The following is a 23,526-nucleotide window of genomic DNA, read 5'->3' as shown; positions in this document are numbered from 1 at the left end:
AAGTCAATATTGATCATAGGTCCACATTAATATTTTATTGGCCTACTGGCGAAATATATTTGTGCAGTGAATAATGGAATGTAACTGAAAACTACTTAAATATAACATTATAACAAATTAAGTCTGAGGTTTGAAGTTATTAATGTATTATTTAAAAAAGACAAGTTCCGAGAAGGAAGTTTTAAAACATTTTTTGTAAAATCTGTTAAGTACAATTACCTTTAGCTTCGGGAAAAATCTGACTATTTAGATGCAGTGTCATGTGAATATTATTCGTCTTTTATTATGAATACTTAACCTCGATCTGAGGTTTGTGAACCACAAAGTGTTGTCTTTAACCCTCCTTTCCCAGACTGCCTCACATCATCAGCAGAATGGGCTCCAGTGACGTGGTGGACGTCAGTCTCTTCTGCCTCGTGGCCATGGACTTCTACCGGCACCAGATCGACGAGGAGCTGGACCGCAGGGCCTTCCAGTCCGTCTTTGAGACTGTGGCTTCACCAGGAAGTCCTTACTACCAGCTGCTGGGCTGTCTGCAGTCCATCCATCAGGACACCACACTCTGAGAGTGACACTCCTGGCTTCCGTGGAGGGAAAGGAATGACCCCTTTCTCTTGGAATGAGATGTAAAGTATAATCTCCATGTATCTGTTAGAGAGAATTTGTGAATTGTAAGAACAAGAGAACATCTCCAAACACAATCATCCCTCCAGCACCTTGTCCAAAGCATAAGAGGATCCATCCAACAGCATCATATAGATGGAAAGTCATTTACTAGATTTCCACTTGCATCGATTTTGCAATGTATTTTTCCTGTTAATGTGCTTGCAGGAACTGACTGTCGTAAAAAAGATATATATATATATATATATATGTATATTTAAGTTAGGTGGCGTCATTCTAATAAGCACACAGTTTGTGTGAGAATGATCACTTCTAGCCATAGCAGCTTCTTTTCACCTGTGAAGTCATGCCACATGTGTTGATGCTACTTCAGAGTTAAGTTGTCCCCACATTGCAAGTAATGAACAAAAATACCAAAATCTATAACACTTTACGTATTTGTGTTCGATGTTGATGATTCCCAGCATCCTTCTCTTGTTCCTTCTAACACTCAGGATGTCAGACGTGGTTCTTGTTTTAATACGACTGGAAATGAGCTTCTCTAAATGTTGTCATGTAAAAAGTAAATGAATATGAAAGCCATTGTGCATGACAGACTTGTACAAAGATAAGAGTTCTTACAGTACCACAATGTTGTCTTTTTTTTTTTTTTTGAGTGCCACACGATCAGATGGTGAAGGTTGTGTGAGGATGCCGTCCTGCACACTGGGCCTCGTGAAGCATGCTTTTTGAGTTAGTGCCTCCACTGCATGTCTATGGCTACAGTTGCCATGACTCTTGTGTGGGAGAAAAGCGACACAAGCCAGAGGCAGCCGAGTTACCATAGCAACCAACCGCAGCTTTTGACAAATCGGACAAAAGAATTGTTCATGTCACAGCAAAGCAGGTGGTTTTCAGCTTTAAATTAGTTCCTGTTGAAAGTTGAGAGCATCTAGCACAGTGGTTCTTAACCTTGTTGGAAGTACCGAACCCCACCAGTTTCATATGTGCATTCACTGAACCCTTCTTTAGTGAAAAATACAATGTTTTTTTTCAAATTCTAGACAAAGTTATATGTTTTTGGTAACACTTTAGTATGGGGAACATATTCTAAGTAACAAAGACTTAATTTAGAGTTTTTTGGTTAGGGTTAGAGCAGGGGTGTCCAAACTTTTTCCACTGAGGGCCGCACATAGAAAAATCAAAGCAAGCGGGGACCATTTTGATATTTTTTATTTTAAAAACCAATACAATGTATGTATAAAAAAATATACATTTAGGCTTCCACTCAGGCTTGATCCCGGGGATCCCAAAGGATTTTGGTCCAAAAAATATAAAATATGTGTCATTATTCAGTATTATTATTTGTGTTATTATTCAAGTTTTTAAATCTCTAGATCAACATTAGGTCTATCTGTCAATAACATTTTTTAAAGATTTAAATTGTATGCTCTTTTTGTCAGGGGTTAGTGCATCTGCCTCACAATACGAAGGTCCTGAGTTCAATCCCGAGCTCGGGATCTTTCTGTGTGGAGTTTGCATGTTCTCCCCGTGACTGCGTGGGTTCCCTCCGGGTACTCCGGCTTCCTCCCACCTCCAAAGACATGCACCTGGGAATAGGTTGATTGGCAACACTAAATTGGCCCTAGTGTGTGAATGTGAGTGTGAATGTTGTCTGTCTATCTGTCTTGGCCCTGCGATGAGGTGGCGACTTGTCCAGGGTGTACCCCGCCTTCCGCCCGATTGTAGCTGAGATAGGCTCCAGCGCCCCCCGCGACCCCGAAGGGAATAAGCGGTAGAAAATGGATGGATGGATGGATGCTCTTTTTGTCAAAGAAAACCCTTTCTTTTAATGAAAAAAAACACAAAATATGCAATATTTTCACCCAATAAAAATTTTTAAGTGGGATATTTGAGGTTATATAATAATTGGAGCCTTAAAAAGGTCAATAACTCCAAACACCATTGATTTTAATTCATTATTATTTTTTGAGCAATGACACTTAAAAACTAATCACACTAAAATTGTAGGGGATCCAAAAGGGTCCTACTCATTAAAGTGTTAAAAAAGAAATTATATATATATATATTATATATATATATTTTTTTACTGTTTACTTTTAACACAATAATCTCGAGATCAAATTCAGATCTATCTGTCAATTATAAGTTTTATTGTTGTTTATGTTTTTTGTTTGTTCGTTTTAGGCCCTTCTTTAAAAAAAACAGCTTGTTTTTTTACATGGCAACATTTTCCCCCAAAAATATCTCAAAATATTTAATGTGACGTAATTAGAGCCTTGAATAGGTCAATAATTCATAATGACATTGATTTTGATTCATTATTTTTTAAAGAAAGAAACCGCCTACGTGGCAGCTTTGTGTGATTAGAGTAAACATTGCTACATTTTCTTGTTACATTTCACCTGTTTGCTCTTTAAATACCACTTTTAATGTTTTTTATTTTTTTAAATCGTATTTTTAAAATGTGCCGTGGGGCCGTTAAAAAATGACCTGCGGGCCGCAAATGGCCCCCGGGCCGCACTTTGGACACCCCTGGGTTAGAGCGTTGGGGTTATAATAAGGCCATGCCGAATAAGGCATTAATAAGTACTTAATAATGACTAGTTAAGAGCCAATATGTTACTAATTTGCATGTTAATAAGCAACTAATTAATGGTGAATATGTTCCCCATACTAAAGTGTTACCATGTTTTATTACTGGTGCACAAAATGAACCGTGCATGTACATCACCTTGTTCAAAGAACAAAACCAACACAGTGCATAAACTCACAACAAACTACACACCTTCAAATCAGTGTGATTTCTGCTGTTGCCGTATCCGTAATACGCCGATAGTGAGAAGTTTTTATTTACACGATGAGTCGGGTGTGTTTTGACCTCCGCCGAACCCCTAGGTTCGATCGAACCCAGGTAGAACCACTGATCCAGCACCTTGTGGGGTATATTCTGCAACCAGCGTTTTAAATGTGTTTTCTTGTATCAACACAATAAATGAATGAGTCCTCTCCGGCTGTGTGAGGCCACGCCCCTTCAAGCAGATTAAATAAGGCTCCTTTTGTTAGTAAAAAAAAAAAAAATCATCTCGTTAGGGCAGGGGTCGGCAACCCGCGGCTCTAGAGCGCCGCCCTAGTGGCTCTCTGAAGCTTTTTAAAAAATGTATGAAAAATGGAAATAGATGAGGGGAAAAAATATATATTTTTTGTTTTAATATGGTTTTTGTGGGAGGACAAACATGACACAAACCTCCCTAATTGTTATAAAGCACACTGTATATTAAACATGCTTCACTGATTCGAGTATTTGGCGAGCGCCGTTTTACTAACTTTGGCAGTCCTTGAACTCACCTTAGTTTGTTTACATATATAACTTTCTCCGACTTTCTAGGACGTGTTTTTATGCCACTTCTTTTTCTGTCTCATATTGTCCACCAAACTTTTAACGTTGTGCGTGAATGCACAAAGGTGAGTTTTGTTGATGATATTGACTTGTGTGGAGTGCTAATCAGACATATTTGGTCACTGCATGACTGCAAGCTAATCGATGCTAACATGCTATTTAGGCTAGCTATATGTACATATTGCACCATTATGCCTCATTTGTAGCTATATTTGAGCTCATTTAGTTTCCTGTAAGTCATCTCAATTCAATGTATATCTCAAGACACACTATCTGTATGTAATATGGCTTTTAATTTGTTGTGGCTCCAGACAAATTTGTTTTTGTATTTTTGCTCCAATATGGCTCTTTCAACATTTTGGGTTGCCGACCCCTGCGTTAGGGTTTTAAGACACTTAAAATGTCAAAGGAAATTACTCCAAAGCAGAGTTTTAATGAGTTAAAGTGGTTGCTTTGTTTCAGCATCTCAGAGGATGGCACTCCTGCAGGGGGTCATTAAGAGGATTATAGCAACATCTTAGCTGTAACCGAACAACTTTGTGGACTTCCCATTACAGACGAGGCAGTTTTATATATATATTTTTGTTGCCAACTTTATACAGCTGAAAGTGATTATATTTCCCCCCAACCATGTTACATCATAGTCTTTATGACTAACATGTTGGCACCCGTTCACATTTTATGAATACCCGTCAAACAAAAGCGTTTGCCTTCCAAGACTCTGACCTGAGAATAATGGACATTAAAAGCCCTAAGATGACTTATTCAACCTAAATCACATTAAGAAACATGAATACAGTATTGTCACAAAACATCACGTCTCGTGCAAAGCATCTTCCTGCTGGAAAAGGTTGAGTGACATGACTTGTGAGACAAGGCCATCTGCTGGAATTACAACTGCAAAACTATTTCCCCCCCTGCAGCTAGTGCCATTGAACCACTTTCTATCAGACCATTTTACAGTGGACAGCTATTCCAAATATGTTTTCTACAAATGTATGCTATACACTGCCACCCACTGGTCAGCTCTTGTACAGTAGGAAGGTGTTTTATATGGCACTATTCGTCATGGTTTACCTGACACGTTAAACGTGACGAATTGGGGTGCAACTTTAGTGGCCGGATGGCAGTAATGTGTTGAATATCTTTAGAATGTGTTTTGTGGCAATTCCAACTTTGACCACAGCGTCAGTTGTTATGGAGAGTGGCACTTTCCATCATTTTCGGCAGACTGCATTGCAAAATGATTATTTCCCCCCCTCTCCTTCTCACCCGGGAATAGGGCGATATGAATCCCTTCCCTACTGTAAGTTCAATTTAAATGGGACATCAAACAACAACTAATTGTTAACACTTAAGACTCTAAACTAGGGGTCCCCAAACTTTTTGACTCGGGGTGCCACATTCGTTAAAAAAATTGGCCGGGGGCCGGGCTGTGTGTGTGTGTGTGTATACACATACATACATATATATATATATATATGTGTATATATATATACATTATATATATATACATATAAATGTGTATATATATATATATACACACATATATATGTATATATATATACATATATACTGTATATATGTGTATATATATACATATATACTGTATATATAATTGATATACTGTATGTATATATATATATATATATACACATATATATATGTATATATATATATATATACGTATATATATGTATGTATATACATATGTATATATATGTATATGTATATACAGTATATATATGTATATATATATATATGTATGTATTTATATACGTATATATATATGTGTGTGTGTATATATATATATATATATATATATATATATATATATATATATATATATATATATATATATATATATATATATATATATATATATATATATATATATATATATATATATATATATATGTGTGTGTGTGTGTGTGTGTGTGTGTGTATATCAGTGACGTGCAGTCACTAGAGGCAGGGGAGGCACGGCCTCACCTGCCTTCATGGAAAGAAAAAAAATGTAAAAAGAAAAACAAATTTATAAATTGTTATATGTATCCAGTGATTATACTAAAGTTATTTTCCATTTAACTTCACCAGTTTTAGATAATTTTTATTTTTTATTTTCACATTTGCCGTTCAAATACTGAGAAGAGACGATGCGGAACAGCAGCCAGTTGAGGCACGTCACTCAGTTGTGCCTCAACATGGATTGTGCGCAATGACTCGGCTAAATGCTGGCCTGCTGTGCAGTGAGACCGTATTGCTATATTAATTATATTATACATTTCCATAGTTTAGTTAGCTGAGGTATATAATGTACAGTGTATTTTGTCAACAACTGTATGTGTGTAAAGTATTTCTTGTGCTGAGCGATCATAAAACTGCTGCGAAGACGCACTGTGAGAGGCTCGCCTCATAACCCCGCCTCCTGGTGCCAAGCACCTCCACCGCAGAATGCACCGCCCGACGGGAGCGCCACACCAACCAAAGCCCACACCCAAACCCTCCACGTGCAAGACCGAATCAACCCAAAAAAAGTCACTTAACAAGAAGCCAAAAAGTGCAAAAACAACAATGCTCGCGCTGGAGGAGCCGCGAACGACCGCAGGGACACAACATTAGGTACACCTGCAGACTGCAGCACGGATTTCATATTTAATTCATTTACAACTCCTCCAACACGAACACCACTGTTCCCGCACTTATAAGTAAAGGTAAGACCATAATAACGTTTTTTTTTTAATTAAATATGCTTTTTTGTGTACTACAGTTTGAATGTGTAAAGTTAAAGTTAAGTTAAAGTACCAATGATTGTCACACACACACTAGGTGTGAAATTTGTCCTCTGCATTTGACCCATCCCCTTGTTCACCCCCTGGGAGGTGAGGGGAGCAGTGGGCAGCAGCGGCGCCGTGCCTGGGAATAATTTTTGGTGATTTAACCCCCAATTCCAACCCTTGATGCTGAGTGCCAAGCAGGGAAGAATGCTGGTATGAGCTTTTAAACCTAACCCGTTAACTGCTGCCAATCAAATGGTGAATAAGATACTCTTTAGGGTTTATATGTTTGTAAATCTGACTGTGATGATGCAGTGCCTCACCAGTCATGAACCTCACAGCACGTCACTGGTGTATATATATATATATATATATATATATATATATATATATATATATATATATATATATATATATATATATATATATATATACTGTATATATATATATTCCTCACGCACTAATTGACTAAAAGAGTGCGCCGCGTGTGCACCCTAGCCCAACACTGCGGCGCGAGCGTGATGATGTCACGTTTTCCATGGGAAAATGCATTTTTAGACGATATGATTTGCCTGAGTGGCTAGGAAACCCCGAGGGTAGAGTAGTGGTAGAAAATAGATTAGAAGGGACAAATAAAAAAAAAAACTTGAGACTTCCCACGGGCCGGATTTTGGAAGCTCGCGGGCCGGATTTGGCCCGTGGGCCGTAGTTTGGAGACCCGTGATCTTAACTTTACCGCTGTCGGGTATTTTTTCCCATACTTTTACTGTAATATTTTCAGAATGTGTTTGTTCTATTTTTGGCCAAATTAAGACAAAGAAAACAATCTGAAGTTGTCTTTATTTTTTAGTTTTAATGCCATGATTTTAATAGTCCAGCCCGCGTGTGCACAGATTTATCCCTCCATGCGGCCCCTAGAGCTCAAATGAGTTGGACACCCCTGATGTACAGTATTACAGTATATGTAACTGCTGCAGCATAAAATAGAGAGTAGATCCAGCAGAAAATGGACATTATAAACAAAAAGAGGTAGCTAACATAGAAGCGGTCGGACAAATAAAATAAAAAAACTTGTGACTTCCTGCGGGCCGGACTTTGGACGCTGAGGGGCCATATTCGTAGTTTGGGGACCCCTGTTCTAAACCTTCAGAGAAAAGGGTGATCAATTATGTGCTCACTGAATTGGACATCATCCATCACTGGCTATAGATTTTGACTACAATTTTATAGTATTATTTTTGAAAATACTTAATCTGCTATTTAGTAAATAAATTATTCATTTATATACAAAAAAAAGAATAAATAAATTTAAGAAATCTCAATTTCCCCTTGGGGTTTAATAAAGTATTTCTGATTCTGATGTTATCTATGTAAATGTAGCAATATTTTGTGGAAATAATATATAATCATATATTTTTTAAAGTTACTTTTGAAGTGAGGAGGCGAAGTGTTTCTGACATACTTATTTGTTTCAGCTACAACAAGGCAAACATACTCTTCATTTTAGGGCTGTGAATCTTTGGGCACCACATGATTCCATTCAATTATTGGGGGTAACAATTTGATTCAGAATCGATTCTCGATTCAAAATCAATACATTTTGAATAACACTGGTGCCAGTTCTGTGATGAACTTCATTCCTCCATAAAATAGACAAAGAGCTCTGATACATTTCTATATTACTTCAAAGAACACTGGTTTTGTTTAATAAAGTTACACCCAAACATTTAATCAAGTCAAATACAAATAAGGCAACAAGAGAAGTATCCCACACTTCTCTTTTGTAAAGTAAATCTGATATGGGCATCTACATCAACATCAAAATAATTATTTTTTTAAAATCCAAATCATTACAAGTAAGAATTGCGATTCATTCGAAAATCGATTTTTTTGTTACAGCCGGACTTCATCTACATATCTTAATAAATAAACTACTTGATTGATAGATAGATAGATAGATAGATAGATAGATAGATAGATAGATAGATAGATAGATAGATAGATAGATAGGACTTTATTGATTCCTTCAGGAGAGTTCCCTTTAGGAAAATTAAAATTCCAGCAGCAGTGTACAGAATTGAGAGAATTTAAAAAGTAAATAATGGAGATAAAATATAACAATAAAAATAAAAAGTAACAATAATTAAAAAAATATATAACAGTAAAAATAATAATATAACGAGAGAAACTAGGCAGTAGTGACCATGTTATGAAAATTTAAAAAATGTAGAAAACAGTAATACTGTCGATTATATGAAAGAGGTGATGTGTGTACTGCACCTTTAAAATGTACTACTACATATTATTCAAAGAAGAAAAATAACATCCCCAATATAATATCATTTGAAGAAAACAAAACTTATGTAATATTATAAGGAAATTAAAAACAAGAAACATTCTGTTTGTTCGAAAAGGAGCAGAAAGAAGCAATTCTTATATTGTCCTGCCCCATCACGCAGATATGATCATCTGATTATTGAACAATACAACACATAGTATTGGAATATATGAACACATTAAACATGTATATTTTCAATTTAACCTTTTAACTAGGGATGTCCGATAATGGCTTTTTTGCCGATATCCGATATTACGATATTGTCCAACTCTTAATTACCGATACCGATATATACAGTCGTGGAATTAACACTTTATTATGCCTAACTTGGACAACCTGGTATGGTGAAGATAAGGTCCTTTTAAAATTGTTTAATAAAATAAGATAAATAAATTAAAAACATTTTCTTGAATAAAAAAGAAAGTAAAACAATATAAAAACAGTTACATAGAAACTAGTAATGAATGAAAATGAGTAAAATTAACTGTTAAAGGTTAGTACTATTAGTGGACCAGCAGCACGCACAATCATGTGTGCTTACGGACTGTATCCCTTGCAGACTGTATTGATATATATTGATATATAATGTAGGAACCAGAATATTAATAACAGAAAGAAACAACCCTTTTGTGTGAATGAGTGTGAATGGTTGGTGCAGTAATTGTAAGTGTATCTTGTGTTTTTATGTTGATTAAAAAAAACAACAATACCGATAATTTAAAAAACGATACCGATATTTTCCGATATTACAATTTAAAGCATTTATCGGCCGATAATATCGGACATCTCTACTTTTAACACATGTTGTCCATCCTAGTGGACATCTCACTCACCCCCTTATAAAATGTATCTTGTATAATGTAAAAAATTTTTTTTAAAAAGTAGAAATGTCTTTATTCATTTATGGAGAGTTAGAAAAACACTGAGAAAACAAAAATCAGAATTAGTGCATGAAATATTTCAGTTTCAATTGAAAAGAGTGAATGCCGATCCACAGTAAGGGATTGACCATTTGATTGTGGGTGTGCCTTTAATTCATTGTGATATGGCACTACAGTGTGTTGACAGAGTCATACATTATTTACAGATGTTTGTCACACATTGCCTGCCAATAACGATGTCATCATGACTTCATGAGTTGGACTCGTGGTGTTTGGAGGACTGCTGAAAAAAGAAGTATAAATCACACTAATAACCTTTGACATCTGTGCCAGTAAATCTGTCATTAGGCTGAAAGGTTTTGGCAAACAGGAAATGAATGGTTGAACTAAGCAAACAAAGGTTATTTAAAGGTCTGAATCGTGCATTTGTGAGTACGTAACCTTTTTTAGAGATATTCAAGTACTTCAGTCACATACAGTTCTGCAAAGTACAACCATTATAATAAACATACTGTTAAATAATAAGAGCTCACGAGTACTTCATGTTGTACTACGGGTCATGGTTCTTAGTTTCACAGCCCCTGCTAATGAAGGTATTCATGATTAAAAGGAAGTAAGTAGATTACCAGGAAACTTCCATATGCTTTATTGGGCACTGAGCTAAAATCATGACGTCATACTCTAGCTACGACTTGCTCATTGCCTCATTTTACTTCCTGCACTTCACTTGTTGACATAATGCTATTTACTAATAAGTAAAGAACATCATTTAATAATAAATAATAGAGTGTGTTGACAGCTTATTCAGTAATGGATGAAGTAATGAGGATAGAATGGAGAGAAACACATGATAAGCAACACCATGGCGAGATAACAATAGGGAATGCATAGAGAATAATTACAGGATTAAAACCATTCTTGTAAAATGGGTAATTAAATGCAGACTATAAAATAATACATCAAATTGACAGAAACATTGTAAATGAATAACTAAATAATTATATGATATGTAATTGATAGTGCCTTAATAAATACTTATAAATTAATTACCGGTAATCCAGGATTAATGATATCAGACACTGGTATTCGATAAAGCATAATATATTAAATCAGACACTGTGGCGTTCATTCGTTATTATTAAATGAATAAATTCAGGATAAATGTTATCACACGGTGTGGTATTCATGAAATGGTAAACCATTAATTTTGGATGAATGATATCAGTCACAGTGTCACTGATTAAATAATAATACATAGTGTGAAAAATTACCGTAAAAACTACATTAAGCAATAGTTGAATAGCAACAGTAAAACACTGAAAAAACAATTATTTTTTTACAGTAGTAAATGCAGTGGATTCCTGCAAACCAAGAAACAGTAGATAACCTAAATTACTATGATTATCCTATGTAGTAAACACTTGACTTTACTTTGAAAACAATGAACAATTGTACAATACATTTGCTAATACTGTAACATCACAGGCAAGCAAATACTGTAAAGCATATGGTATTATTCTGTTTTAAGATTTTGCAGATTATACATTTAAACTTACAGCATAACTTAATTGTTTTAGGGATTTGTGTTAAAGCCTTAGCCAAGTTAACTTTTGGCTAACAACATTTTGTGGCAAGTGGTTTCAGACATTGTGAGGTTATGTCTATGTATTTCATTGCAAACTGCATGGAAATGAACCACGCTGTGTTTAAGTGTGTTGGAACTGGTTGCAAGCAGCTATTTCACAGATATGCAGCATTTAAGGTTCATTTTTAATAGCTCACCTGAAGGAACATGTTGTGGAAGGCTATGTTGTGAGTTGTCCAGTGAAAGGTTGTACAAATACATTCAAGTTAAAATCCTCATGTACCGCTCACACGTCTCTGAAACACAGGCATTTTGTAGATACTAGTATCGGTGACAGGGCAGCACTGTGGTACTGTTGTTAGCGTTCGTGCCTCACAGTGAGAAGTCCTGGGTCCGATTCCCGGGCTAGGCTTCTTTCTGTGTGGAGTTTGCATGTTCTCTCCTTGACTGCGTTCGGTTTTCTCCGGGTACTCTGGCTTCCTCCCACCTTCAAAAACATGCACCTGGTGATAGGCTGATTGGCAAAACAAAAATTGGCCCTAATTCGTTTTACGTTGAATTCCTGGCAACCACAGCTGCCAGTATTTTACCGTATATACTATAGGTTTTTTTTTAGTAAACAGGTTAACAATATATCCGTTTTTTTCCACAGTTATTTACCATAAGCAAACGCAGTTATCAACTATAAAATTAACAGATTCAACATCAACATACCGTAATGTTCTATACATCGTGACTATATTTTTTAATTCATGGCAACCACAGTTGCCAGTATTTTACTGTAAATTGTGCAGATTTGTTTTAAAGTTTAGATTTAGGATAAATATAATGCGCTGTGGCAACAGCTGATTAATAAATGAATGAATTCAGGATAAATGGTGTCAGACACTGTGGTACTCAATATTAATAAATGAATAGGTTCAGAAGGAACAGTGTGGTATTCATTCAATAGGATTAATTATATCAGACACGGTGGCATTCATTAGATAATAAAACATACATTTATGTTAATTATACTGGGTTCGATCCTGGGTTGGGGATCTTTCTGTGTGGAGTTTGCATGTTCTCCCCGTGACTGCGTGGGTTCCCTTCGGGTACTGCGGCTTCCTCCCACCTCCAAAGACATGCACCTAGAGATAGATTGATTGGCAATACTAAATTGGCCTTAGTGTGTGAATGTGAGGTCTAATGTTGTCTGTCTATCTGTGTTGGCCCTGCGATGAGGTGGTGACTTGTCCAGGTTGTACCCCGTCTTCCGCCCGAATGCAGCTGAGATAAGCTCCAGCACCCCCCGCGACCCTGAAAGGGACAAGCGGTAGACAATGGATGGATGGATGGATATACCAGGCAATGTGGCAATCACTGAATAATAAATGAATGATTCCAGGATAAATGGTGTCAGACACTGAGGCCCTCAATAATAATAAATGGATAAATTATATCAGACACTGTGTTATTTGCAGATTGCCAAATTTATATGCCGATTTCAAAAGGCCACGGCCCCCTGACACCCCTTCTCAACTGTCTATGCTACGTCGAGGATTGGTTAACCCAAAATGTTGAATTAATGAATGAGGGAAAAAATGGAAATTTTAGTTTTTGGCCCGGCCCTCATTGACTTGGGACCATTGCAAAAATGATGTGCGTCCCAAAGTCACCAGCCTTGGCGTCACTATAGACAGCGATTTTAAACTTGACAAACAAGTCAATGCCGTTTTTATCATCTTCGTCTTTTAACAAAAGTAAAATTGTTTTTATCTTTTAACCTTTTTGAACAAGTCGTGCATGCTTTTATTTCAAGTCGCCTGGACTACTGCAATGCACTTTATGCTGGCATTAGACAAAAAGCTCTCCCCCGGTTGCAGTTAGTCCAGAACGCGGCAGCACAACTTTTAACAGGGGCCAGGAAACGCGAGCAAAAACCCCAATTCTGGAGACTTTGCACTGGCTCCCTGTTTATTTTAGAATTGATTTTAAAATGTTGCTGTTTGGTTTTAAAGCTTTGCACGGACTGCCACACCTCATTATATCTCGGACCTCATTCAAATTTACAATCCTGCGCGCGCTCTGAGGTCCGAGAGCCAGCTCCAGCTCGTGGTGCCCAAGACGAGACCTAAAACCAGGGGAGACAGGACCTTCTCTGTGGTCGGCCCTAAGCTCTGGAACACTCTGCCCCTCCATGTTCCAACTGCTCCCACAGTGGAGTGTTTTAAGTCTCGTCTTAAGACCCACTTTTATTCTCTGGCTTTTAACACTACGTGGCTTGTGTGGTCCTCTTTGTTTTTACATTTTTATTTCTATTTCCTGTTTTAATTACTTTTACCCTTTAAAATCGTTTTAATTTATATTTATTTTATATTGTTTCTATATTTATTTATTTTGTTTTTATTCAGTCATTGATGGAGCTAAGAATAGTATTTCAATCTTGTTTTTAATATTTTTGTGCAGCACTTTGGAAACATTTCGTTGTTTAAATGTGCTGTATAAATAAAGTGGATCGGATTGGATTGAATTATTTATTTAATTAAAATGGATGAATTTAGAATAATTGATATCAGACAGCCCTGCGATGAGGTGGCGACTTGTCCAGGGTGTACCCTGCCTTCCGCCCGATTGTAGCTGAGATAGGCTCCAGCGCCCCCCGCGACCCCAAAGGGAATAAGCGGTAGGAAATGGATGGATGGATGGATGATATCAGACAATGTGGTATTTATTTAACAATATTAAATAATTTTAGGATAAATTATTTTGGACAATGTGGTATTTAATAATACTATTGAATGATTTCAGGATAAATCATTACAATATGTTTCTTCTGTGTATTTTGTATGTTCCTTTAAAGGCCTACTGAAATGAAATTTTTTTATTTAAACGGGGATAGCAGATCTATTCTATGTGTCATACTTGATCATTTCGCGATATTGCCATATTTTTGCTGAAAGGATTTAGAATAGAAAAACGACGATAAAGATAGCAACTTTTGGTATCTGACAAAAAAAAGCCTTGCCCCTACCGGAAGTAGCGTGACGTGGACAATTGAACATATCCGCAAAGCTCCCTATTGTTTGCAATGATGGCCGCCAGATCTGAGAGCGATTCTGACCGAGATAGCGACGATTTCTCCATTAATTTGAGCGAGGATGAAAGATTTGTGGATGAGGAAAGTGCAAGTGAAGGACTAGTGGGGAGTGGAAGCGATTCAGATAGGGAAGAAGCTGTGAGAGGGATAGAGCCATATCGCTTTGAACCCGACGCTGATGAAGACGGTCAGGAGGACGCTGCTGCTATTGATGCTGGAGGAGCACACGACATAGATCGCCTTGAGAATACAGAATGGTAATATGTTATTTATTTATAGACTAGTTTTAGTTTGTGGCCTAGTCTTGCACTGTTACTGTTAGTGTTACAACTTACACCCCAGGCCTATCTATACACTAAGTATCTATCATTGACACAATGTGTTACTGTTAGTGTTACAACTTACACCCCAGGCCTATCTATACACTAAGTATCTATCATTGACACAATGTCAAACCTAATTAATTACCCATTATTTCTATGGGCCACAGCTCCATATACCGGCAATACTAAAAATATGCATGCAGATTAATAAGATCCACAACAAGACAATGATAATATTAATTATTCCACATGTTTGCAGATTGCAGGTGTCAATAATATGAATTGATTTACAAATATTATGAACATTTCTATTTCCAGGTGTACATGTCAAAACTGTGTGAACATGGAGACAGTGGCTGAGTGTGTCTGCTGTAGTGAAATAGAGGCAGTGACCAGAACGATGGAGGAGGAGGGGGTGAAGACGTGCATCATAGACCACCATGGCTTTCCATCTGTGTGTCTGGATGAATGGGTGCTGCAGACAGCGTATAACGCCTACAAACAGCAATATGGCATGCTGCAGCAACAGCAAAATGAGTGAGGCACTAATAAGTTTAAATAATTCTTTATTCTATCAACCTTTGGAAGATAAGTCAGAATGAGCACTTTCTTATCTTATTCTTATTCTGTGAAATGTACTGTGCTACAATGCACATGACATTATATATCATAGAAGTATTACATAGATGGACCGTAGATGTCAACAATATTTACAATTTACTGCAACAGTAAATGACAAATGAATAGAATGCATGACAATGTCTTTTGAATCTCAGAGAACAGTGAGTCACTGTGTATCCATGTCCGGATAATAACAGCTGCCATCATTTGCTACTTGCAGGCGGAGACGACACACAGCCTATCGACAGTTTGTCCGCTTCTGCTGGGGATATCTGGGAAAGGACATAAGGGTGGTACTACCAGCTTGTGTAGTACATAAGATTAGGACAACATTCCCATCGATGGACTACACGGGGTTCCAAGACGTGCAGTGACTGCAACAGAATCTACATGGCCACTGTACTTAATCAATAAAATCAATCAATCAATCAATCAGTCAATCAATCAATGTTTATTTATATAGCACTAAATCACAAATGTCTCAAAGGGCCGCACAAGCCACAACGACATCCTCGGTACAGAGCCCACACACGGGCAAGGAAAACTCACCCCAGTAGGACGTCGATGTGAATGACTATGAGAAACCTTGGAGAGGACCGCATATGTGGGTAACCCCCCCCCTCTAGGGGAGACCGAAAGCAATGGATGTCGAGTGGGTCTAACATATTAGTGAGGGTCCAGTGGAGCCAGCAGGAGGCCACCCCGAGCGGAGACGGGTCAGCAGCGCAGATGTCCCCAACCGATGCACAGGCGAGCGGTATACCCCGGGTCCCAACTCTGGACAGCCAGCACTTTATCCATGGTCACCGGAATAACCCCTCCACGTGGGGGGGGGGGGCAGAGGAGAAAAGAAAAGAAACGGCAGATCAACTGGTCTAAAAAGGGGGTCTATTTAAAGGCTAGAGTATACAAATGAGTTTTAAGATGGGACTTAAATGCTTCTACTGAGGTAGCATCTCTAACTGTTACCGGGAGGGCATTTCACACTTACCGAAGCGACTCCTGTGCTTGGCGATGGCTTCCTCCTTGTCTGGCTTCTCCAGTTCATCGCAGAGGAAGGGAGGCACATCCACAGTGACGCTGAGTGGTGTTCTCTCGTCAGGGGTCTGTCTGCAGCCAGCAACAACCTCCCTGATCAAGTCATCTACGTAGCCTGCAAAATACAATTGTACATGTTCCTGCTCACAACATAATATACTCATGGAGAGTGAAACTTGACAGTATTATTATCATGATACAAAGTGTCAAGTGTTTACATGTTTTGTGTCCTCTACACTTACGGTATGTTGGCTCTGTCGCGATTTTCTTGACCACATGGCCCCCTGCTTTATACTTCGGGTAGCGTACTGCATAGCGCTCAGCACCCGCTTGTGTAGTGGCTATAGGGTGGCTCGAATTTTCGTTCCAGTGCAGCCCAGCAAGCAGGTTCCTAGGTGTGGTAACAGAATAATGTAATAATTAGTACTAAAGTATGGCACACACTAGTGACACTTAGATTAGTGTGGAAACATACCTGCACAGCATTCCGATGTATGAGAAGACATACATTTTCGGTGCGAACTGTATAAGATAAAAGACACTTTATTCAGTCATGCGTCCATACAATGTGTGTGTAAATTTATAAATTGTTTGTAAATTTGAATACAAATGTTTGTGTATTAAACTGTTAATAGTCAGCTATTAAAGCTTGATCTCCTGCAGTAATGAAGCTGTTTTGTTTTCAATGTTAACACCACGCCAGAATTGTTTGCAATCTTTCTCACCAAGATGCCAGCCACTATGTTGGACCTCCAACATTCTCTTGCTTACACTGACTGTATCAAGGCTTCATTTAGTATGCTCTAGTATTTTGCTCCCTGGCCACCAAAGTCCTAGTGGCAGGTGGTAACCACCGACACCACCTACAGGCGATCAGTCTAATTCTCACCTGTATGATAAGGCTATGGAACGCCTCCACCTTGGAAGTCTGGTGTTCACCCGACAGCATGGCGATATCTTTTAGCAGGGACTTGTTGTTGACCACCTCCTCCAGTTTCACTGCTGAGCGTGAACCTAAACATAAATTTAAAATAGAACAACGTTTCTACAAAAATGTTCCAGTCAACTTAAACTGGTTATTTACTTACAAGTTTATCTGAATTTTTTGACTTTCAAAAGATGTGCAGGAAAATACTGCTAGTCCCTCACTGCTTTCGGGCAACTTATTTGCCTACTCACTTTGTTTGAGCCATTTCTTTTGCCGTTGCAGTTGTCCATGAGTACAAATTGGGAAGAGGTCGCCATGGTCCTTGTGGATGTTCTGAATGTGTCGCTCCACAGACTTCCACTTGGCAACCAGAAGTTCCCCCTCTCCAGGCGGTGTAGACACTGCTGCCCAGTAGAGGTGGTTGATTATACTTTGCACCCAGGGCTTCAGGTCTTCACAGTCCTTATGCTTGGCGATGGCCTTCAGTTTCTTTCCGATGGCTACAAACAGAAAAAAACAGAAATTTGTGGATTAAATACAATATCGCATTCATCTGATCACTGATATGTACACACTACTTCACAACTTGTCATGCATACAAATAATCCAACTAACATTTTGCAACATGCCAGATGTCATAGCAGTGCCGTGTATTGGGCATGTTTTCACGAATCCATTTAGCGATCTGTCTGTGTCGGTCTGTCACCAGCACCCCGACATCCAGGTCCCAGCTGATCAGCAGTTCCACCATCCTCTTCAGTCCTTCCATCTCCATATGGTAGCTGCCAAGACATTCGTTGCTCTGAAATATATATAACAGAAAAGGAATGAGCAAAGAAAAAAATGAAAAAGGGGCTTAGTATACATTGAAATGGTTAATGTTATTAGACAAATTTACTAGGATAATTCTGGAAAATCCCTTATCTGCTTATTGTGTTACTAGTGTTTTAGTGAGATTATATGGTCGTACCTGTACAACCTGAAGGTCGAGAACCACATTGGCCACAAGCTCCATTGTGGTGTAGGTACCGAACTTGGCGCTGTGTCCCGGACTGTCTGCTCGCCCATCACCACCAAGGACGAGGGGTCGGCCTTCCACCTGCAGCATGGTGAGGTGCGTCCGTTGCTGTTCCTCCCACACCTTTTTGATGGCTGGCTGCAGGATGAGCTCCTGGTGGTTGAAAAATGTCCTCTTCACATACGTGACCACTCCGATGCTGTTCAGCACTTGCAACACCTTGCCAGAAGATGCCCCAGCGAAGAGGATGCCAGCAGACAGCAGGATGTTGCCCGCGGCATAAGGGCCAATGTTTGGCTGGCTGCTCCAACTACTCCTCTGGTCACATGATGCACATTGAAGAGTCATGGTCAGCTGTGTACCGTTCGAATCCCAAGAAGGGCTTATGTCCTGGCTGCCACAGACTGGACAGTGACACCACTTGACGAGACTCTGGAGGCACGACTCAAAGATGATGTACTTCGGTTCCTTGTGGCAGCCCTCTTCACGCATCTGGTGAGTACATGGGCGATCTGGCGACCCGTCAGATTGACACGGATCCGATGTCGTTGACTCACTCGGCACATAGCTGTCATCGGAAGAACCACCAACAAAAGGCGCAGTGGGACTTGATGCTGGTCCTTCATCAAACCATGCAGGAGGTGGTCGTAGCTTGGCTTGCATTCCAGACACACCTGGAGCTGCTATGTTAGTCTGCATCTCGGGGCTGTCAGATGGAGCTGCTACACTTGACAATGGGACTTCACTAACCCTGGCCGGCCGAGCTCTAACCCTCTCGAGGATCTCTGGGGTCACCTGGTGTCCTAGCAATAAAATCAAGCACAAGTTGTTTTATATAATCTGTTAAAATTAAACTAGAATCACATAATAATTATTGTCTTTGAATCACCTAATTTATCTGTCTACTCTACTCTGCACAGGCAGCGTGCAATGTGTACTGTGATGTGCAGAATCATGTTCGTCACCGAAATAGACATACCCTTTGATCTATGATGTATTTTCCCTGTTTGGGTGCTCTTGCTACTGGTCATTGCTGTTGGTGCTGTCCCAATCGGTACCCAGTCCGTCTGGCATCCTTGTTCTCTTGTATTTCCCTGGAAATGGAGAAACAGCTACATGTAATATGGATACCTCATTTACATTAATTATGAATACTTTTGGATTGGGCTTGAACTGTAATCCATTTGAACATTGATTAGGAAAACAAATCGAACCTGATCTTGATCGCCCTCCTCATCAGGCAAATCTAGTGCCATTGCCATTGGTTCATCCACCGCATCCGCCACTGATGCCGTAGTCGTACTGTCCATGATCTGATCTATTGTCTGTAAATGTACAAATGTACAATACTTTATATTATTGTCTATTGTAATCTATTGACAGTATTGACACTATTGACAGTAATGTCAGTAAATGTACGATACTTTATACTGCAGAAGAACTTGACTAGAACTTGAAGCAATAATTATATGTAGACTATTTTATTGTTAATTTATTTCATTGTTCATGGAGTAGTCCAGTGGTTCTCAAATGGGGGTACGCATACCCTTGGGGATACTTGAAGGTATGCCAAGGGGTACGAGAGATTTTTTTTAAATATTATAAAAATAGCAACAATTCAAAAATCCTTTATAAATATATTTATTGAATAATACTTCAACAAAATAAATGTTTAGAATTAAGTTCATGAATCCAGATGGATCTCTATTACAATCCCCAAAGAGGGCACTTTAAGTTGATGATTACTTCTATGTGTACAAAATATTATTTATAATTGAATCACTTGTTTATTTTTCAACAAGTTTTTAGTTATTTTTATATCTTTTTTTCCAAATAGTTCAAGAAAGACCACTACAAATTAGCAATATCTTGCACTGTTATACAATTTAATAAATCAGAAACTGATGACATAGTGCTGTATTTTTTTTCTTTTTTTCAACCAAAAATGCTTTGCTCTGATTAGGGGGTACTTGAATTAAAAAAATGTTCACAGGGGAAAATCACTGAAAAAAGGTTGAGAACCACTGGAGTAGTCTATGACTGTGTGTGTTAGTTTTGGTTGATTGATTGAGACTTTTATTAGTAGGTTGCACAGTGAAGTACATATTCCGTACAATTGACCACTAAATGGTAACACCCCAATAAGTTTTTCAACTTGTTTAAGTCGGGGTCCACTTAAATTGATTCATGATACAGATATATACTATCATATATATACTATCATCATAATACAGTCATCACACAAGATAATCACATTGAATTATTTACATTATTTACAATCCGGGGTGTGGAGGTGGGGGGGTTTCAACAATTGAGAACAAAGAAATGGATATTGGAACAGTGTAGTCTGACTATGAAAACTGGATATCAAGATTCTTACCCTCTTCCTTTCCCTTTTGGCAAATGCAGACCTCATGTGCCCAGTCTGTCCGCTTGTGGAGGGGGTCGGGTGCTCCGGACTTGTCCGTGGTCTATCGAAAATAGTTGGCTTCGCACCTTTCTTCAGCACGAGTCGACGAGTGCTGATTCCCATTTCTGCCATTCGCAAGGGACCCTCTTCGAAACATGATCTTTCGAAATGTTCGCTGCATAATACACTGTACTTCGTATGTGTCGTCCAATCCAACCGTGTTCGCTTGACTTCTTTGTTCCATAGTAAAGCTTGGCCGCCATCTTTTGGGAAAAGAAACAATGAAACACCGGTTGTGTTTTGGTTTGTGTTGCTACATCCAGCAGCAACACACCGCTTCCCTACAACTCTCTTTTTTGCAGTCTCCATTGTTAATTGAACAAATTTCCAAAAGATTCACCAACACAGATGTCCTGAATACTGTGGAAATTAGCGATTAAAACAGAGCTGTTTAAATTGGGAGGGACCTATTCCAAGATGACGCGTTCAACTGCCTTCGTCACGCGCATACGTCATCATACCGCGACGTTTCAGCCGGATATTTCCCGGGAAATTTTAAATGTCACTTTATAAGTTAACCCGGCCGTATTGGCATGTGTTGCAATGTTAAGATTTCATCATTGATATATAAACTATCAGACTGCGTGGTCGGTAGTAGTGGGTTTCAGTAGGCCTTTAATTCCTAGCCTCTCAGGCAAATCATATTGTCTAAAAATGCATTTTCTCATCGATAACGTTACATCGCGCGCGGGAAGTGCGCTACAGTATATATATATATATATATATATATATATGATATATATATATATATATATATATATCATATATATATATCATATATATATATATATATATATATATATATATATAGTATATATATACTATATATATATATATATATATTAGGGCTGCAACTAACGATTAATTTGATAATGGATTAATCTGTCTATTATTACTTCGATTAATCGCTTAAAAATCGGATAAAAGAGACAAACTACATTTCTATCCTATCCAGTATTTTATTGGAAAAAAAACAGCATACTGGCACCATACTTATTTTGATTACTGTTTGTCAGCTGTTTGTAAATGTTGCAGCTTATAAAGGTTTATTTAAAAAAAAAAAAAAAAAAACCTCTGCGCATGCGCATAGCATAGATCCAACGAATCGATGACTAAATTAATCGGCAACTATTTTAATAATCGATTTTAATCGATTAGTTGTTGCAGCCCTAATATATATATATATATATATATATATATATATATATATATATATATATATATATATATATATATATATATATATATATATATATATATATATATATATATATATATATATATATATATATATATATACACGGCCCCTGGCCAAATTGTTTTAACCCAATGCGGCCCCCGAGTCAAAAGTTTGGGGACCCCTGCTTTAATTGATCCTTACTGTATGGATGCAGTTTGATTTAACATAGACATGTTAACCTACAGTTGAACACTTATCCTGCTAAATAAATAAATAAACTTGCTGAGTGGCCTTGTGGTTAGTGTCCGCCCGAGGTCGTGAGTTCAAACCCCGGCCGAGTCATACCAAAGACTATAAAAATGGGACCCATTACCTCCCTGCTTGGCACTCAGCATCAAGGGTTGGAATTGGGGGTTAAATCACCAAAATGATTCCCGGGCGCGGCCACCGCTGCTGCTCACTGCTCCCCTCAACTCCCAGGGGGTGGAACAAGGGGATGGGTCAAATACAGGCTAATTTCACCACACTTAGTGTGTGTGTGACAATCATTGGTACTTTAACTTTAAATATTTATCTGACAAAGACAAGTATTTTTATAGAGAAAAAATTGCTGTACATCTAACATTTTTCCCTACTTTGTACTATGCAGCTGAAAGTTGCTTTTTTTTGCTGTTTTGATTTGTTGTTTAACGACTTGGTCCACACTGATGCCTCAGTGATAAGAGATGCTGTAAGGATTATGACCATGCATTATTATTGGTGAAGTTCAATCTTTCCTCCTCGTCCAGTCCCTCCTCCTCCTCTCCCCCAGTCCTCCTCCTCGTAAGGCTACTTGGCCAGATGGTACAGTCTTTTCTTTTGTTTACCCACCGGCCATGAGTTACCCCCAACTGGCCTTAGCTACCAAACTGTGGACGGTGTCTGGGAGCCGCCATGAAGCAAGTAAGTCATTAGCTCTTAGCAAGCGAACACTCCAACGACGTCTTTTTGTCGCTTATGTGTCATAAAAAAAAACAGCATCTACCTTTGACATGTACTGTCTGATAGCCTCACAACTTTTCGTTTCTTGCTTGTTGGTTACTTTGGCCAAAGCAAAACGCACACTACACGATATTATAGGCGTCTAAAACATGATGACTCAGCTTTATTTATCCCGCCGCTGCTCGAGTTGGTACTTTTATTTGTGATTTCTCACTCGAACTTGAGTCAAGCTCTCCGCCTAACTGTTCGTGTTTTGAGTGACATCTTCTTCAACCAATGGCAG

General features: G+C 38.3%; 4 protein-coding genes and 1 long non-coding RNA gene across 16 annotated transcripts in view; 2 read left to right on the top strand and 3 right to left on the bottom strand.

Moving 5' to 3' along the window:
* Window positions 1-1,258, top strand: part of htt (huntingtin) — a 55,262-nt gene extending 54,004 nt beyond the window's left edge. For all 10 annotated transcript variants that reach the window (XM_062032974.1, XM_062032973.1, XM_062032972.1 and 7 more), the window contains one exon: window positions 353-1,258. In XM_062032974.1, coding sequence (XP_061888958.1) covers window positions 353-566 — 214 coding nt within the window. In that variant the 3' untranslated portion in view covers window positions 567-1,258. The remainder of the gene's footprint in view (window positions 1-352) is intronic.
* LOC133639450 (target of Myb1 membrane trafficking protein-like) overlaps window positions 1-23,526 on the bottom strand; it is an 862,139-nt gene that overhangs the window by 273,284 nt on the left and 565,329 nt on the right. The gene's annotated exons all lie outside the window — the stretch shown is intronic.
* LOC133639342 (uncharacterized) lies at window positions 9,826-12,923 on the bottom strand. Its single transcript, XR_009823773.1, has 4 exons — window positions 12,606-12,923; window positions 11,982-12,092; window positions 11,803-11,901; window positions 9,826-10,303 (listed from the first exon to the last, which is right to left on the bottom strand). It is a non-coding gene; the product is annotated as an uncharacterized LOC133639342 (long non-coding RNA).
* LOC133639341 (uncharacterized) lies at window positions 16,064-23,443 on the bottom strand. 2 transcript variants are annotated; one of them, XM_062032585.1, is made up of 11 exons: window positions 23,287-23,443; window positions 20,993-21,285; window positions 19,827-19,937; window positions 19,592-19,706; window positions 18,565-19,415; window positions 18,210-18,396; window positions 17,846-18,094; window positions 17,556-17,680; window positions 17,142-17,188; window positions 16,909-17,057; window positions 16,064-16,781 (listed from the first exon to the last, which is right to left on the bottom strand). In XM_062032585.1, exons 2-11 carry the CDS (start codon window positions 21,152-21,154, stop codon window positions 16,594-16,596), a joined length of 2,184 nt encoding a protein of 727 aa, XP_061888569.1. In that variant the 5' UTR covers window positions 21,155-21,285; window positions 23,287-23,443; the 3' UTR covers window positions 16,064-16,593. The 2 variants fall into 2 exon arrangements, with proteins under 2 accessions (XP_061888569.1, XP_061888568.1); XM_062032584.1 differs by lacking the exon at window positions 23,287-23,443 and adding an exon at window positions 22,636-23,252.
* rgs12b (regulator of G protein signaling 12b) overlaps window positions 23,043-23,526 on the top strand; it is a 137,133-nt gene continuing 136,649 nt past the window's right edge. The window contains exon 1 of one of the 2 annotated variants that reach the window (XM_062032581.1): window positions 23,043-23,204. The gene's annotated coding sequence lies outside the window, so the exon portion shown is untranslated. The remainder of the gene's footprint in view (window positions 23,205-23,526) is intronic. The other variant, XM_062032583.1, reaches the window with a different exon arrangement.

This window comes from Entelurus aequoreus, linkage group LG22, assembly GCF_033978785.1.
Source record: "Entelurus aequoreus isolate RoL-2023_Sb linkage group LG22, RoL_Eaeq_v1.1, whole genome shotgun sequence".
In the NCBI taxonomy this organism is placed as follows: domain Eukaryota; kingdom Metazoa; phylum Chordata; class Actinopteri; order Syngnathiformes; family Syngnathidae; genus Entelurus; species Entelurus aequoreus.
This window is presented reverse-complemented; position numbering and strand designations above follow the sequence as displayed.

Excerpts from the sequence above, each read along its gene's own strand:
- LOC133639341 (XM_062032584.1), bottom strand. The coding sequence starts at position 22,657 with ATGCTGAGTGCCAAGCAGGGAG. Across the intron at positions 19,416-19,591 it reads AATACATCATAGATCAAAGG|GACACCAGGTGACCCCAGAG; the intron begins GTATGTCTATTT and ends TTTTATTGCTAG. Across the intron at positions 17,681-17,845 it reads AAAGAAATGGCTCAAACAAA|GTTCACGCTCAGCAGTGAAA; the intron begins GTGAGTAGGCAA and ends ATTTATGTTTAG.